Source organism: Ctenopharyngodon idella, chromosome 21 (assembly GCF_019924925.1).
Source record: "Ctenopharyngodon idella isolate HZGC_01 chromosome 21, HZGC01, whole genome shotgun sequence".
Lineage (NCBI taxonomy): Eukaryota > Metazoa > Chordata > Actinopteri > Cypriniformes > Xenocyprididae > Ctenopharyngodon > Ctenopharyngodon idella.
In genome coordinates, this window is record NC_067240.1 from 6,373,219 (window position 1) to 6,392,273 (window position 19,055).

The window sequence follows — 19,055 nt, forward strand, 5'->3', positions numbered from 1 at the left end:
CGATTCACAAGTAAATGACTCTAACGAGTCATTCAATGATTTGGTAAAAAAACGTCATTCTAATGACATATATTCAATGAATGAGTCAGAGTGGCTCTTTATGTATTTGCTGAACTGCAAGTCATTACTTCTGTCCTATTTAACTTGAAACTAACCAAAAACATTAACAAAAACATGTATGTTAAAAAAAAAAAAAAAAAATACATAGGCACGTACCTGAGAGAGACTGCCAAGAACAAGTCTCACCAGCCTCCTGACATAAGAAAATGAAGGGTCACAGCTGGAGTTACGGATGTGAGCGCTGCAGGTGTCCAGAACCGACCGTACAGACAGTCGGGTGAGTGTGGAATCATCACACATGTTGAGCAAGACTCTGTTCAGGTGTTCTCCCAGTTTCATTGGCTAAAACACACATGAAGAGGTCAATGAAAAGATACAGTTGCTGAATCATCTAGAATCTATGATCTGTCTGGAATGATTGAATTTATTTCCATAATTTAACTTGATGTTCCTATGGTACAGCAGAATGAAAAAGTGGAGACTCAATTCTCCATTGATTCCCAATTGACATTAGCATGTTGCTAATCTAACAACATGATGCTCAACAAAGAACTATAACATACATAGTACAAACAAATATTAGGTTAATACAATTTAATATGATTTTAACCACTCTAAATCACTCCTTTTTGTATTGAATTTAGTTACATAATTTAACATGATGTTTCTATGTACAGCAGTATGAAACGGCGGAGACTCAATTTTTAAAAGATGTTAGCATGTTGCTAAGCTAACAACATGATACTGTACAAATCACTATAAATTACATAGTACAAATAAATATTGGGTTAATACATCCAAATTAATTTGATTCTAGCGATTCTAAATCACTGATTTTCTATTTTAAAAGAAGTAAAAGTACATTTAAGAATTATAAACATTAAAATGCCTTGGAAGACTCACCTGGCTCTGAGGAATCTCATAGTCTGCACCCCAAAACAACGTCATGCCAAGTGAATACATGTGCATCTACAAGTTTAAAAGGGAACAGAAATGGCATGTGACAATGGAGCATTTTATATTGATTCCATTTTATGTTTTAGTCCACAGTGAAACAACAGACAGCCTCATTTTGACACATTTCAGCAAGCAAAGGCAAGTGCAAACGAGCTTGTGTTGCCAAAAGCATTTGCTAACCCAGACGATTTTTCAGGCCTTAATCAGCATCAAACTTATATATAGCACATCTGCATAGCTTTGTGTTTCTTCCCCGTCTAGTTCTTCTGTCTGGTCTTCCTAAAGAATAGCTTTTGGGAACAGAATATCCAAAAGTCTGCCAAAGAATGCAAAAGATCGTTTAACTTCTCTGCAAATAATCATGCCATGACTCTGCAGTGGTGTATCGGTCTCTCTCTAAGAATGTCGTGTGTACTGTCAAAATGTTTTAAAAGATAAAATGTAAAATGTAAAAGAAATGGTTTCATCATAGATTTTGGCAAGAATGAAAAACAAACTTGTTTCAACTTTCCCTTTTCTCTCATATTCACATGCCAGCATTCATAAACGAAATAAAAAACATCTGAAAAACAGTTCTGAAGAACCACTCTAATGAAAAAAAAAAAAAATCTTTTTATTTTATTTTTTATAATTAAAAATAATTCACTATTTCCTAACAAATGTAAATTGATACCAGAAGCCATACATGAGAAACAAGAGATTTTTAAACAACAAGCCCAACAAAAGTCATACCTTCTCCATATCAGAAAGCGAGGAGAGGTTGAGGCCGTCCAGCACCTCCGGAGGAGTGAAAGCCCGCAGGTCCTTCTGTGTCACATTCTCATCTGTGAAAGAGATGTTTCCGGAAGGCATGAGCAGCAGCGACCATGGAGAGATGATGAAACCCAACGCAGATGGATCTGTTGAACCTGCGGTAAACCAAACATGCAGATTATTACCACGACAGACAGAATGATAGACAGATAGATAGATTTCTTGAATGACCTATAAAGTAATTAATTGATTAAATAATTAATTTTCCTTTGACATAATGGAAACACCCAAGTTTCCAACATTGGCTATGTTTGGATTTTGTAAAGTGACAAATGGCATTGCATATGAGGAATTTCTAAGACACTAAAAGTTGTGTTGCTTAAGCGTGGGAAAGTTACAAGTTAAGGGAGATTATGACCTTGGCCTAAGAACACTTCCTCGACACGAGTACACAGCACGATCTGACTGCACACGTTTCAGGAACTTTGGAGATTTGGTGATAGAAAGCTTATTCTTTTCATCCAGACAAAGTAATGTAATAAAGGGTTACATTATTCTGTGAATGAGTGCAATTCCTTGAAATACAAGGCCACTGGGATCTCTCTCAAAAAGATGGTTCTGTATGACAGTTCATTTTTCTTTTTGATGTTTTTTTCCCTCTTCTTTTGTGCTGCAGGCACAAAACAATGGAGCCTTTGCAGTTCAGAATATGGTCGTGCGGTTTGAATGGAACAGCTGTACAGAAATAATTCATCCATTACAGATTAAGATTCAGTGGAAATGTGGAACTGCTTTTGAGAAACTTTTGTATTATTTTATGTCACGTATACCAGAAAACAAGAGCGATATCTCAAAATGCTACAACTGAAAATTTTCATTCTTATATTTTCTAAAGCAAATGTGAGTGGTGCTTGACCAAGGTAATGATGCTGAAAAGTTAGCTTTGCATCACAGGAATAAATTACATTTTAAAATATATTCAAATAGAAAACAGTTCTTTTAAATTGTAATAATATTTCACAATATTACTGTTTTTATTGTATTTTTGATCAAATAAATGCAGCCTTGGTGAGCATAAGAGATTTCTTTCCAAAAAAAAAAATAGTAGTGAAAGTCTATGAGTTTTATTCTGACATTCGTAACATTCATGTCAGTAGCTCAAACAAGTTATACTCCTAACACTGTACTTAGAGTAAGGGGTTTGTACAAATAAACATATTAACAAAATACATTAACAGAGACATTTTAATAATGTCAGAATGTATTCAAGAGAACAAAAAATAAATAAAAAATTAAATTCAAGCAGCGATGCTATAAAGCACTGGAATTCCCAAAGTAAACACATGCTTCCTGTGGAAACTGTCTGACCACAGTTGGACCTCATTGTGAAAATCTAGCAGTGCACTCTCTCGTTTTGCCTCCAGCACAGATATTCCACCATCTTTGTTAAAATAATTTCCTAGTAGACTTACACAGGTAACATACCTCTCTTTGGAATGCACCGTAATAAATTCTCAAAAGCTGGAAATGTTGGAATACTAAAGCTCAGAGTAATCAAGTTGTTAATGGGAAGGAAGCTGACGCACAGTTGGAAATATCCCAGAACAGGCCTATCTGATAAGGTTTTATCTGTCCTATCGGAGACCAGCCCGATAGGACAGAAAATCTACTGCAGTTCACAAGCCCACTGAAGTCAAAAATAGCATCACAAATTCTCCTAAGAAAGAGAATATAGATTTTATATACAGTATATACCATAAATAAAAAGCAAAGTCTTAATATCACACAAGATAAAGTGAAAATATGGTATCAAACGTGCCCTCTACTGACTTGGGTGTTTGTTTATTTAGCTAGCATCTGTTTATTTTAGATCAAGATTACTGCGCAAGGACAGCCAACCCAATGACCTAAATATCCATTTTAAAACGCAGGAAGTGGTGGAAACTTTTGCATTATTTATATCATGCTAAATAACCTTCAAAAATATTTTTTTTTGTTTTGTTTAAAGCAGTATACCTACACATTTAAAGACATTTTAATACAGGTGAAAAATTACAAAAAAAATAAATAAATAAAAAATAAAAATATTTTTTAGAAGCTTGTTTCCGCCATGAAATAAAAAAAATAAATAAATAAATAAAAAGGTAATTGTGACTTTTTATCTCACAATTCTGATTTTTTTTCCTCAGAAGTGCGAGTTTGTGAGTTTTAAAGTCAGAATTGCGTGACAAAGTCAGAATTGCGTGATATAAAGTCAGAATTGAGAGATATAAACTCGCAGTTGCGCGTCATGTCCAAACGTGAGGTAAAAAAAAAAAGGCTGATGTTTTTTCGCAATTCTGACTTTATAAGACACAATTGCGAGTTTATATATCGCAATTCTGACTTTTCTCTCGCAATTGAGAGAAAAAAAGTCAGAACTGCAACTTTAGCCTATGTCACAATTCTGACTTTATAACAGGCAATTCTGACATTACATCATGCATTTTTGTGAAATAAAACAGTAATATATACACACACAAACATACACTCATATGCGTGTGTGTGTATAATATATTTTTAATCTGAAGGCGATGATTTTACATACACGCACAAATATGAATTATATATATATATATATATATATATATATATATTTTAACACATGCGATTAATTCAAAATCCTTAACACGTTAAAATAATTTGACGCATTTAACGCAAAGAAATTACAGAAGCATGTGACATTGCATCATAACGTAATTTACGTCACGCAGTTAGATGATCTTAAAGTCCATGCTGATTATATCAGAGATGGCAGAGAGAATTATTCATTCCAGTGTCTGTTTCGCTTTAAAACACAAACTCTCTGTCATATTGTGCCATTGTATCTGAAGAGCGTGAGCCCTCCCGCATCGCGCTGTTCCTGTCTGAACGGAACATCGAAACATCCCACCACTGTATGGCCAGATAATATGAAAACTATGTTTCTCGGCTGGATAAAGTAAACCAGCTTCTTGCTATGAAAGTTTTGATGAATGAGGACTGCAATCAAAGTAAAGACGATTGCAATGATGTACAGAAGCACGCGTGAGTCCATTAGGCAAACAAATCATGTATGAGCGCTCTCGACGCACTGATCGCACATTGTATTTATGCACAGACACATTTCAGTACATTCACGTTTTCACACACATTCAGGATAATGTTTGGATTTGTCCTGTGTATGTGTACTATAGTATATATGCAGGTCAAGGTGGTTGGTTTAGGTTTTTTTGGCATCTCCATGTGGTCCTGTTCAATATCGCAACTTGACTTGTCTAAAATGTAAACAAACTCTTTGCTGTTGCACATACTATACACTGAATTCTGAAACTTTTTTTGCTGTGATTTTTTTTATGGGTGCTTTAGTGTAGCCTACATAAATGTATGAAATATATGAAATCATATCATTTGGTTATTTGGCGTCCTTTTGGAGTCTAAAAAGTGTCCTTTTTTAGAAAGACATCTAAAATTTACCTTGAAAAAAGCTGAAAAATACAGTTTTGTGAAAATCACACTTCAATCTGATGGTTTACTTTGCTGGATATAGGCGATGATAGCAAAATGGATGTGTTAAACAAGATAAATGGTGTGCGATTAATCGCGATTAAGGGTGCACAATTAAAAAAATTAATCTATTGACAGCCCTAATATATATATATATATATATATATATATATATATATATATATATATATATATATATATATATATATATATATATATATATATATTATATATATTTAAAGCATTGCCTTCGAACTAAAACAGCATGTTATACAAAGCAAACTTGCTGACTTGTTCAAGTCATGTCCCATGACTCTCGTCCAGGGCCCAGAATTTCTGCAAACTCTGTCAAGAGGGACCTTTGCCAGCAAGTTTTCACCCCAGAGCAACTCAAGGCCAGATAACAAGCTACTGTGAGACGAGGAGAGTCCTACTTCTCCCTGCGAACACATGCCGAAGCGGCTACATCATCTTTATCATCATCGTCCTCCTCGACCCTGAAGACAAGGGCTTAATTACATTCCAAACCCTACTGGCTAATGGCCAGGTCTGCTGAATAAAGGGGGCAACGACTGTCTGGAATGACGACAGAATGAGAATTGTCCCCTGACTGTGAGAAAGACTTGTCGAGAGTCTCAAGATCTGTGCAGGAATGGCAGCAGATATCGGTCGAGAGGAGCTGGCATCATCTCAATCACCACAAACTGCCCACCAAACTGCTCTTTAGGAAACCAGGGTGCGGGGGACAATAAAGAGGCTTTTGTTCACAGCGTTGACACACAACACTAGCCCACACAGTCATTCTGAGAGACAGCGGACGGACATAAGGCTGAGTAAGCCTTCTCACAAATTTCACCAAAGTTTCGCCCTTCACTCCAGAGACAGAAAATTAAGATAAATAGCTTCTGCACAGGCACAATTCTTTGAATCAGACTGATAGGTGCTATTTTTGCTAGGGCCTACGCTGACAGCTTTTAAGGAGGCCAGAGATTTATTCTAATCACTCTTAAACAATTAGCTGAGGACGTTAAACATGCACATATGGAAATAATAACCATTTTACAAAAGAATCGTGTTGAACGCACTGATAACATCACAGCTGAGGCTTGTAATGGCTTTGAATTGTTTACAAGGAAAGGACAATACAGCAAATGTGGACGGTGAAATATTTTTCACGTTTAAAGATATTTTTTTGAGGTAACAGCATGGGCTGTGTGGCATACCTGTGGTCTGAGGGAAAACAGTTTTTCTTGAGTTGTCACAGGGCATTCACTTAAAGTGATACTAGACATGACCTCAGTTTCTTGTTTTTCTGTTTCAAACAATCCCTGCCAGCTCCTCTTGCAAAAGCTCATCATGATAACCATAGTTTCCACCAAAATACCAAGGCTACTGTGGTTACTGCTACAATAAAGCTATTCAAAACTTATATTAGCAAAAGTCATCCAAAAGAATGACAGATTTTTAACAATTACAACAAGAGATTTGACTGCAAATAACTAGATTTTCTAAGAAAAATGGTACTTGCCTATGTAGTTGCTAAAGTGTTTATATTGTTTTTTAACAAATTTGAATGTGGTTGCTAAGGTGTTCTGAGTGCTATAATTCTTGCTTATGCAGACTGCATATGATTTTTAGCTACATAATAGTATAATTTAAGTTATACCATATCATACAAACTATGGTATTTTGGTGGAAATTTGGACTACCATGCCAATTTTAACATTTGTCACACACAAACACAAGGTTAGTACATGAAATTCTACTATTGAATCGATAATGGTCTCCTTCTGAAATGTCAAACTGGGACATTCTGTACATTTAACAAACTAGAAGGTTTACGATCATGAGGAAAGAATTACTACATGCTGACCAAACCAGAGAAACCAGGTGAACAAGGAAAAATTCAGACAGAAAGAGAATGAAAAGAATTAGTGACAAAAAAGGAACTAAAAAGCAGAGACAAGGATACGTTCTCTGTCTATCATTGAAATAATGGAGAAAATGGAATGTAAATCTTCAAAAATTCCATGAACTATTAAGAAAAACACTCTGAATGGCACCGCACTAGTGGTTTGGAGCACACAAGGTCAGATTTTTCAGCATATTCAAAATAAAGCAGCATTCTCTGCATGTTACTTGGCAACAGAGGCTACCAGGTTCTGAAGAGGTCATAAACAAACATACTTAATATATAAACAATAAATATAGATAGAATCTAGGGGATGTGCTGGAGTAGACTTTACAGAGTGCTCACCTCTTGCATTGTCAAATCAAGATCTTGACCAAAAATTGATGCACCTCTTGATGGAAATAAATGTTGTGATGTTACTTCCATCAAGAGGTGTATCAATAGATATAATTAAAAGAACTGTTCCCAAACATATAAAATGCTAGAAACATAATCACTGCAATAATGATCCAGTCATAGACTCTTAAAGTCTTTTTCACCCAAAAATGGAAAATTATCCCATGATTTACTCATCCTCAAGCCATCCTAGGTGTATATGACTATCTTCTTTCAGATGAACAATCAGAGATAAAAAAATGTATCCATCCATCATAAAAATAATCCATACGACTGCAGGAGGTTAATAAAGGTCTTCTGAAGTGAAGCGATGTGTTTTTGTACGAAAAAATATCCATATTTAAAACTTTATTAACTATAGTAACTAGCTTCCGGCAGACGGCCATACGCATTGATTTGCGGTGGAAGAGTGACCTCTGACCTGACGCATGACGTAATGATGAACATGGAAGCGCAGAGGATAGAGCAAAACAAAACACCGGTCACGAATTAGAAGTCTAAAAGAAGAAATTTTAAAGAGAAATGTCAGACGATTTCGATATAAAAGAAGAGGAGCTTGAGTTTGTTGCCCAGCCCTATTTGTTTAAACCGAGAGAGGCGTCTAAGCTTACGATACTGCTTCATATATCGCATCAGGGGTTACTCTTTTGGCGTAAGTTGACTTACGCAGTATACGTACGGTCGTCTGGCAGAAGCTAGTTATTTTACTTCATAAAGTTTTAAATATGGATATTTTTCTTACAAAAACACATCGCTTCGCTTCAGAAGGCCTTTATTAACCCCCTGGAGCCGCATGGATTATATTTATGATGGACAGAAGCATTTATTTTGGGCTTCAAAACATTCCACCGTTCAATATCATTATAAAGCGTGGAAGAGCCAGGATATTTTTAAATATATCTCCGATTGTGTTTGTCTGAAAGAAGAGTCATATACAGCTAGGATGGCTTGAGGGTGAGTCAGTCATGGTATATTTTTCATTTTTGGGTGAACTATCCCTTTAAGTATTTGCCTAAATCCAAACAGCGGTTTTTTTTTGTTTGTTTGTTTGTTTTTTTGGTTTTTTGCCAGGCAGTGTACATTAGTGTACTTATATCAAGTATATTTATAACCAACATTTCTTTCAATTTGTCAAAATTTGGCCAAATGGGGAAAAAAAAAAAAAAAAAAAAAATCACATCATGAGCATGACTATGATGACTTAAAATGTTGTCTATGTAGGCAGCTCAGTAGGTTTTGGAACAGATTCCTTTTTAGTTTCATATTCCTTCAATTTTGTATGACTGGCATTTACACCACATTTATGTAACCTTATGGCTTGCACCAAAGGAAGCCAGATAGTTGGTATCATTTGGAAAAACCATGCGTATTTTGAACAGATCGCTGAATACTTTGGACATGTTTTATCAACAAATGTTCTTATGCGCTCCAAAGACATCAGACTGCAATCCAAGGTCTCTGATTGTCCCGGCCATCCCAAGGCCTCAAGTTCTGAGCCAACATGGCTGGGTACCCATGGGAGACGTGGGAGTTATCACTGCGGTCCGAGCCAGGACAGCGGTTTACCTCTGCGGAGGAGTTCATGCAGGCTCTCTGCACTCTGGTTCAGCACGGCCCAGACCTCCTCCTCCTGCAGGGGCCCTCCTCTCACCTGCAGCGCCTCAGCCAGAGACACATGCATGCTGCCTGTGGGATGACAAAACACATCAATATCATTCTTACAATCATCATCAACATTGTACATAATACATCCAGGACATTTACAAGTGCTCTCTGAGGATTTTAAATTCTTTTTCAAATATATATCAGGTATTTGCTATTATTGCTAACTTTTGGCAAAACTGTAAATAGGCTGCATCACCTACAACAGTAGCCTAAAACAATTTCTATAGTAAATAGCTGTTTGGCTATTGTTAACCAAGTGATGTCGGCCAACACATACTCACACACACACACACACACACACACAGTCATTTAGAGGAGAAGCAAGTAATGACAGATTACAAAGGTACATTTTTTTCTTAGGTATAACGTGAACCGATAAATCAGGCACAATAAGATAAAAAAATGATTCATTGTGCCCAATTTATCACACTAGAAGACACAAAATATGTTAAGTCCCCTTGTGGTGAAAATCAAGTTTTTAATGTTGTTTATATGTCTATGTGGTGTTTTTAAACCATGTGAAAATTCATAAGTCAACACCATTGAGTATTGTCTCTTTAAAACTGCAGTGATCTAAAGACAGTTTCAAAAATGCAGTTTGAAATCGCTGGTGTTTCTTACACCACAAACTAACTTGTAACCAATCATGTCAACGTGCGGGCAGGCTTTAGCATATCATTAACTATGAACATTAGCAACACATTATTAGCTGTTTGATAACGCAGTCAAGCAAAAGGCTAATCATAATAAATACCGTTATATCTCTCTGATGTTGTAAAAAGCGATACCATTGTGCAGCGTTTACCTCAGTAAGTTGACCGAGTGGGATCTCTGAGCTTGTGCGAGTGAGTGGAGGTGGGGCTGATTAGCATATTCATAGATCTGAATATACTAAATGAAGCAAGTGTGTAGAGTTACATTCAAGCTATTTTAAGGCATGAAGGCATTTTTTTCACAGGAAAAAACATTCAAATATGTCATTTTGGTGATCAAAGACGAGTTTTAACGGATATTATTGACTACAGGGGGACTTTAAGTAGGCCTAAATGGGGTTCATTTTGATTTCATGCTGACTTAAAGAAACAGCCGCACATTTAACTTGTACCATAAAATGTACCATATTTCCGAGTGTAGCAATTCCTCGGGCAATAATGTAGGGCAAAGCTTGATTTTAACCATTAGGATTTGTATGGAACATTAAAAGTAGGCTATGAATATATATTATTTGCCCCGCCCACAAGGCCATGGTTACATCCATCAGCAGACCAATAGAATACAGAGTGGGTGGAAGATACCTTCTAAAACATTTATGATTATCATTGCTATTTCATTTGGTGCCATTAGTGGTGCAGAAATTATATCCTTCGGCATTAAGAACAGAAATAGATAGATGTAGAAAAATAATTAACAAGGTATCGTGCTTGGGCGCATGTGCTCTTCCTAGAAAGAGCAGTTCATTCATTATCTTTCCTGAAGCATGATTTCAGAAGTCATGCTGTTGACCCCAGGAGGCTGAATCATATGTTTGCTGAAGCTAAAGTGAGATCTCTATAGAATACCACAAAGCCTACCAGGAATTACTGTAGGTAAGGAGAAATCTGTGATTCATTTCATTTTAAATACGATTCTAAAAGAAGAAAACGCTACTGAAATTGTACAGCTGGTCCATCAATCGTCATAATGCCACAACAAAACAAAACCAAAAAAAAAAAAAAAAAATCTGTTTGTGTCCCATCAGGTCTAATTGTCAGGGTGGGGTCAGTTACACTTGCAGTTAAACTGTTCTTTATTATGTCCAAACCTCTGCACTGCTGCCACAGCTGTAGTTACAAAGAGCCATAAACCCCTGGAAATCCCAGCATGCTGTGAGGCAAGAGAGACAGAGGAAGCTCAGGGTTTAAGGGATTACTTTTGAGCGGGCATTACACGGGGCTACCTAAATAGTAATGTGTCACATTTCAATTGAACTGTGGAGTCAGACTTTTCAGGCAGCGTGTACATGTTTGGAACATCAATGTTTGGAGACCAACTTTTTGTGAATTTTTCATTTTTGTATAAATAAGTAAGTAATAAAAGTAGTTAAATACAAATAATTTAAAAAGCCTGAGACAACAATGGGGAGAAAATATGCTTTCAAATATTTGTAAAAATTATTATTATTATTATTATTATTATTATTATTATAATTAAACATACATTTATTTACATAATGTTTACATATACACAAACAAGCAATAAATGAGGCTTAATAAAGCTGATTTATCAAAAAAAAAAAAGTAAACTTCGCAATCTTTCATTACAATTTGGTTAAAATTTTGTAATTTTATCTTTAACTTTCAATTTAAAAAAACTTCTCTCATATAATATAATATTATATACAGGTGCTGGTCATATAATTAGAATATCACCAAAAAGTTGATTTCACTAATTCCATTCAAAAAGTGAAACCTGTATATTATATTCATTCATTACACACAGACTGATATATTTCAAATGTTTATTTCTTTTAATTTTGATGATTATAACTGATAACTAAGGAAAATCCCAAATTCAGTATCTCAGAAAATTAGAATATTACTTAAAACCAATACAAAGAAAGGATTTTTAGAAATCTTGGCCAAATGAAAAGTATGAACATGAAAAGTATGAGCATGTACAGCACTCATTACTTAGTTGGGGCTCCTTTTGTCTGAATTACTGCAGCAATGCGGCGTGGCATGGAGTCGATCAGTCTGTGGCACTGCTCAGGTGTTATAAGAGCCCAGGTTGCTCTGATAGTGGCCTTCAGCTCTTCTGCATTGTTGGGTCTGGCATATTGCATCTTCCTCTTCACAAGGGTTAAGGTCAGGCGAGTTTGCTGGCCAATTAAGAACAGGGATACCATGGTCCTTAAACCAGGTACTGGTAGCTTTGGCACTGTGTGCAGGTGCCAAGTCCTGTTGGAAAATGAAATCTGCATCTCCATAAAGTTGGTCACCAGCAGGAAGCATGAAGTGCTCTAAAACTTCCTGGTATACGGCTGCTTTGACCTTGGACCTCAGAAAACACAGTGGACCAACACCAGCAGATGACACGGCACCCCAAACCATCACTGACTGTGGAAACTTTACACTGGACCTCAAGCAACGTGGATTGTGTGCCTCTCCTCTCTTCCTCCAGACTCTGGGACCCTGATTTCCAAAGGAAATGCAAAATTTACTTTCATCAGAGAACATAACTTTGGACCACTCAGCAGCAGTCCAGTCCTTTTTGTCTTTAGCCCAGGTGAGACGCTTCTGACGCTGTCTGTTGTTCAAGAGTGGCTTGACACAAGGAATGCGACAGCTGAAACCCATGTCTTGCATATGTCTGTGCGTAGTGGTTCTTGAAGCACTGACTCCAGCTGCAGTCCACTCTTTGTGAATTTCCCCCACATTTTTGAATGGGTTTTGTTTCACAATCCTCTCCAGGGTGCAGTTATCCCTATTGCTTGTACACTTTTTTCTACCACATCTTTTCCTTCCCTTCGCCTCTCTATTAATGTGCTTGGACACAGAGCTCTGTGAACAGCCAGCCTCTTTTGCAATGACCTTTTGTGTCTTGCCCTCCTTGTGCAATGTGTCAATGGTCGTCTTTTGGACAACTGTCAAGTCAGCAGTCTTCCCCATGATTGTGTAGCCTACAGAACTAGACTGAGAGACCATTTAAAGGACTTTGCAGGTGTTTTGAGTTAATTAGCTGATTAGAGTGTGGCAGCAGGTGTCTTCAATATTGAACCTTTTCACAATATTCTAATTTTCTGAGATACTGAATTTGGGATTTTCCTTAGTTGTCCGTTATAATCATCAAAATTAAAAGAAATAAACATTTGAAATATATCAGTCTGTGTGTAATGAATGAATATAATATACAAGTTTCACTTTTTGAATGGAATTAGTGAAATAAATCAACTTTTTGATGATATTCTAATTATATGACCAGCACCTGTATATATATATATATATATATATATATATATACATATATATACATATATATACACACACACATATATACACACACATATATATAGTGCTGTCAATCAATTAAAAAAATTAACTTGATTAATCACAATTTTTTTCTGTGATTAAATCACAAAACACTTAAGTTTTTAATATTTATTTATATATTTATAATATTTTAAATACTTGTTTAATGCTACTGATGTGTTGATGAAATTGATTTTTTCTCCCAATTTTAAACATGAATTATAGCCATTCAATATTACAGTGTAATTGAAAGCGATATCATTTTAGCATTTATTAGGCTTCAATAATATAACAACTTTTAATTTAAGTGAACTTAGAACAATCCTCACAATAACCCATAATAAACGTCATATTTACCTGTGCCTTTCCTACCTGTAGATAGGAAAAATACAGAAATTGAATAAAGTTACCAAACAGTCTGCACTGCATAATTTATAGCCTAAATTAAATATAGATTTATTAAAGCTACAAAAGTTCTTTAGTCAAGAGCAGTGATTAATTTTCTGTTACCTTTGTTCTTTCATTATCTTCAATGACAGATGGCATTAGTGGTTGCTGTCACTTTAAGAGCTGCCGCTGCTATACATGACGCAGATCTCACACGCGTCTCACTTTCTCACAGCTCTTTACTTTCGTTTTAAGACATTATTTAACCTATTCAAGGCTGCTCTTATGAGGATACTCGACAAAACGGATATTTTTGGCATTATTGTGCGTGTTACTGTTCGTTCAAGAGTGACAGAGAACTGGATTCTGGCGCACCATCCATACGCACGATGGTGCACGTCTTTCTGTGCATCGTGTGTGTGACAGGACATTCACAGAGAGCGCGTTCTCTTTTGGCGCATTTAAATTGTTTAAAAGCATTTGTATGAATAAGAACGTGATCATATATTGTAATTCTAGCCAAAGGATGACAGAAAAAAAATTGTTTTAATATTTTTAATGCTCTAAACTGGAAAAAAAAAAAATTAATCGCATGCGTTAACGCGTTAACGCTGTCATCCTTTGGCTAGAATTACAATATATGATCTTATTCATGCAAATGCGCTATAGCAGTTTGTAGCGCACTAGAAATCCTCTGAAACCCTCCACCTTCCCCAGCTCCACCTGTATTGATCTGCTATGGGTAATTCTAGATATGCTATTTGTGTTGAAACAATGTCTTACATGCTCACAGCAGTGTATTGGTGGATGTATTGGCAGTAGCAAGTTCATGGTTCATGTACTTACTCTGCAGCAGCAGTAATAACCTACAACAGCAATAATCAACAGCAGCAGCAGCGTAGCAGATATATTCTGCTAAGACTAAATACATTAACATTGTCTTATCCATTACCATGCTAAAAATCTTCAGAGAGTTGTGATGATTTGCATATATTCATACATACCTATGTGTGTATTATTAATGGTGGCAGCTTCCAGCATTTACAAGCAGAGATTATGTTAAAAAGCCCTAAATCTGATTTTCTGAGACCAAACCCCATCAAGAATGCACTAAAATAAAGACATGGCAATCACATTCCATCTAAGATACTCAAAGCCCCAACGAGAGCAGGTCATTCCACATAAGAGATAGAAAGCACTACAGATAGGCACATATTTATGCAGGAATGCAATTGGGGATGTGAAACTCTGTGAAAGAGGGATATGAGGGGAGGAAAGTATGATCCAGACCCCTCCCGCATGCCTCATTAGCCTTTAGTGTGGGGGGCTGTCGTATGCAGATTGTTTTCCTCGGCTTTTGTTATTACAACATAGCCACCGAGTGGAATGTTTTCCCCCGTCTCTCAGGGTGCTGTGGAGCACTTGGTCATTCCCACCAGTACGTATAGCCACAGGAGAACAGGACAGAACCAGTGTAAGTATAAGGCAGATATTCATTCCTGTAGAGCAACACCAAGGTCATACGTTCAATTCTAGGGAATGCATGAACTGATAAAATGTCACTTTGGATAAAAGTGTCCGCCAAGCACATAAATTGTGAATATTTGGAATAGGAAACTGCCAACTATTTTTTTAAAAGCTGTATTGTGTAGTTTGCACAGCATGCAAATTTTCAGTTTGCATTGAATACTTGCATGACCTACTACAAGGAATACTATATCTCACAATGCAATGAATTTGACTTCCCTTTAAAAATAATAATTTAGGTTTAGAACCGGCATAATTTGGATTACCACAAAAATGAACTTCTACTTGTCCCTTGCTTTTTTTTAAAATAGCAAAAGACTACAGTGAGGCATTTAGGCCCTGTTTCCACGTGGTATTAAGATACGTTTTGGTCGATTGGATCACAAGTGGCAACACTAAATACAGGTGTAAACGGGGTGTAAAACGTTTTGAGCTTGTCCACTTTCAACTACTTCCAGAGGTGGTCGAAAGCGCATTCGACCGGATTGTTTTCATAGTGGAAACACTCATGTGGTTGAATGTGTTCAAACAGCCACAAAAGACCTCCTACTCTCCGCCTACGGATCTAACGCGTAAGGTATGAGCGCGCTAGCCAGACGGGATCTAAACTTTGTCGGCTGAGTCCCGTTTGGTTTGAAGATGAAATACGTTACCAAGCACAATGTTCTTCACCATTCCTGATTTCTAACACGCACTCACAGCGTTTGGCCGGTCTTTCTGTCAAGGCAGAAATGAAAACTGCTGCTCTCCGTATGTTTTTCTATTATATTTAGATGCGTTCATATGTAAATTGCACGAGCTTATTTTGTTCATTAGATCGAAAGATCTGAAAAAAAACCTTACATTTACCCACCCATAGACCCTCCCTTCGAAGAAATCAGGACAGAAGTGGTTGAAAGTGGACAAAAGAGACAGATTAAAATACCAGATGAAAATGGGTAAATGTCTCCCTCGTCCATTTGTGATCCGATCGACCAAAACGCATCTTAATACCAGGTGGAAACAGGGCCCTAGTGTTGTCAAAAGTCGATACTAAAATTTGTAACGATACCAGCATTTCCCTCCAGCGTTTTGAGCGCTGTTGAACGGATTCTTAAATACCTCTGATTGGCCATTGTGTTTATGCGCTCAACAGATGTGTGTGATATATAATTATATATATATATATATATATATATATAAATAAAAAAACTCTAAAAAATAATGTGTTGGCTCAGCAAAAACAAATTAACGCAACAGTTTGCATCAATTTTTTGGAGTTATGACAACTTTGACAACTTTGGCACTTAAATAAAATGACTAACCATATCCATGTAAAGATTTATCCAAATTTACAATTTTACAAATTTGTTACCATAAACAACTAAAACTGTAAAAATCATTATTTAAACAGCTTTAAAGCTCTAATAATACAGGTTTTAACAGAAGAATGAATTTAAAGGTTTTATAAAATTATACACTTCACATTTCTGGTTTTAAATCCTCCAAAAATTGGCCTCAATCTAAATGCCTCAGCATAACTCGAAAACAGATGCAATTGGATCGGTCCAATTCATGAATGATTCATTCAGTGCAGCATTTACCAAAAGCCTAAGTAGATCGTAGATCCATATACTTTGTTACTGTCCATCACTGAAAAAAGGCATTTTAACTGTACTTATTGTGGGAGCCAAATTACACATGCAACTTGGTCATGTGTGAACAATATGTTACTGCAGACAGGATACAATATAAACCATGCAGTATGAAGCACGCTAGCATTCCATTCCGAACATACTGTAGCAAACAGTATGTTACACCTTCCTAACAATGTGAGCTCTCACTGCCGGCTGTTTATTTAATTATGCAAATTTCAGAAAAGTTTCTTTTCCCAGTCATTATCCATGATGGCAGTTATTTCTAAAAATGTTAAAAGGCATCAAGCAGCACTGAAACTCAGGATAGGACTGCAGGGGAATTTGGGATATGCAGTATGTAATCACTTCAAGGAGAAATCTTACACGTCTGGGGAAAATGTTTCAAGAGGAGGAAGAAAAGCCTGTTTTTACAGCATTTTTTTTTTTTTTTTTTTTTTTTTTTTACACACAAATAACACCGCTTCAAACTACTTCTGTAATATTAAGCTTTGTATAAAAAAAATAAAAAATAAAAAAAAGGCCATTTTTAAATGTGTTTTCCCTGATGTCCTTTAATAATTTTAGTCAAAGTTTCTTGCTGAAAAAATATACAAACATTACATTAAAAAGGCATAACATATGAGATTAATTACATCCCACCAGTGTTGTTTTAGTATCAGAATAAATATTATAGTTTTTATTAACATTTAGTATTTTTATATTTTCTGTTTTGTTTAATTTTAGTTAAAAGTTTCAGTAATTTAGCTTTATATATCAGTTTTACTTTTAGTTGTTTAGCTGAAATAAAAAGTTTGAAATAAAAAAAGTTTAAAGTCACCATGAACCGGAAGTTGCAATAGTCTTTCCTTCCCTATTGTGACGTTTATTTGAGTGAATCGGCTTCTCAAACAAGAAAAAAAAATGTAGGGCGGGACTTGATTTTGTCCATGTAGAATTGATTGGTTGGTTGTGGTTTGCTACTGGTCGATCTCGTGTGAGTGACAGGCTGTCCCGCCCTCGCGCCAGTAAACATCAGAAGAGAAGAGAAGAGTTTTTTTTTTTTTTATGGTTTCAGTTAAGTATAATAACCCTGCATCCCAACATGTTACTGAACACTGATTTTGACTTGCTATGTAAATGTGGACAGTTATATACCAAGTTGCTCAATGTTGTGAATTTCTCAATGAGCCAATTTTGCAGCTTATTTTCCATAAAGGTCTAGGTGGATCTTTTAAATTATGGAGATTCAAGATTTTCTCTGGACAGCAGCAATGAGCTGAGATGTGAAACTTTAAGCCCTTAAACTAGACAGTACTGAAAGAAGAGGTGCAATGGATAGTAGATTCAGGCCAAGATTATTCCCTCAGTGCCGAGAGAGCTGGGGAAACACAAACAATGAGCGTGGTCAGGGTTTTCCTGGTCACAGTAATGAGGATTTTAAAGGGATTAATCTTTGAAACGTGATATTTCATCACGCTCCATATGCGGGTGAAACCCCTTTACCCAAAGCAAACTGTCCTGGTCTTGCACACTCATCTTATTGGAGTACTTTTCACAAGAAAATACTATTTCAGTCTTTGTACTTCACCTTCAAAATGTCATGTTTAATTCAATGTGTTACTTGCCATTTCCTTATAATCATTTGTGAACATTACTGGAAATTTCTGAGTGAAAATAGTTTCAAAGTAAATCCTACACCAATTTTATTTAGTGTAGAGACAAAGGGTTAATGAGATAGGCGAACAGCGCTTGTTTTAAGTCATCTTCCAGATGATACAAGCACTCTGTTTTTCCCATAAATGCCTAAGACCGGAGTCATAATTTCAGTATTTTCCATTTAGTTGCAGAACTTGGCAGTATGCAGATTCAAGAATAAAACTCTAGAAGCAATCCATTTTTTAAAAAAAAAGAAAAAGAAATAAAAGAAAAGAAAAAAAAGCATGGGGTAACAGTTTCCAACAGAACACCAAAGCCCAATAGAGAGGATGTTTAAGTTTCTCATAACATTAATCTGTGGTTGGACCCAGTTAAATCATCTGTAATTCTAAAAACAGCCTGATGCCAGTAAGCTGAGCCGAAAATCTTTCTTGGAGATGCTTTTGACCGAAAAAAGCAAAAAACACTCCAAACTCCCAGAATCCTTTGCTGGATCCCCTTACCTCTTTCTAACTTGATCCCTGTTAAAAATAAGGAAAACTTGAGAGCCAGGAATGCCTCATACACAGATTTTCCAAATACAGATCATTGAGA

The 19,055-nt window shown here is 36.1% G+C and overlaps 1 protein-coding gene across 6 annotated transcripts in view; it reads right to left on the reverse strand.

Moving 5' to 3' along the window:
• The window catches only part of LOC127503533 (tyrosine-protein phosphatase non-receptor type 13-like), an 83,541-nt gene that overhangs the window by 55,406 nt on the left and 9,080 nt on the right, over window positions 1-19,055 (reverse strand). For all 6 annotated transcript variants that reach the window (XM_051877476.1, XM_051877477.1, XM_051877474.1 and 3 more), the window contains exons 2-5: window positions 9,170-9,289; window positions 1,750-1,925; window positions 964-1,029; window positions 217-402 (exon numbers count right to left, since the gene is read on the reverse strand). In XM_051877476.1, coding sequence (XP_051733436.1) covers window positions 217-402; window positions 964-1,029; window positions 1,750-1,925; window positions 9,170-9,284 — 543 coding nt within the window. In that variant the 5' untranslated portion in view covers window positions 9,285-9,289. The remainder of the gene's footprint in view (window positions 1-216; window positions 403-963; window positions 1,030-1,749; window positions 1,926-9,169; window positions 9,290-19,055) is intronic.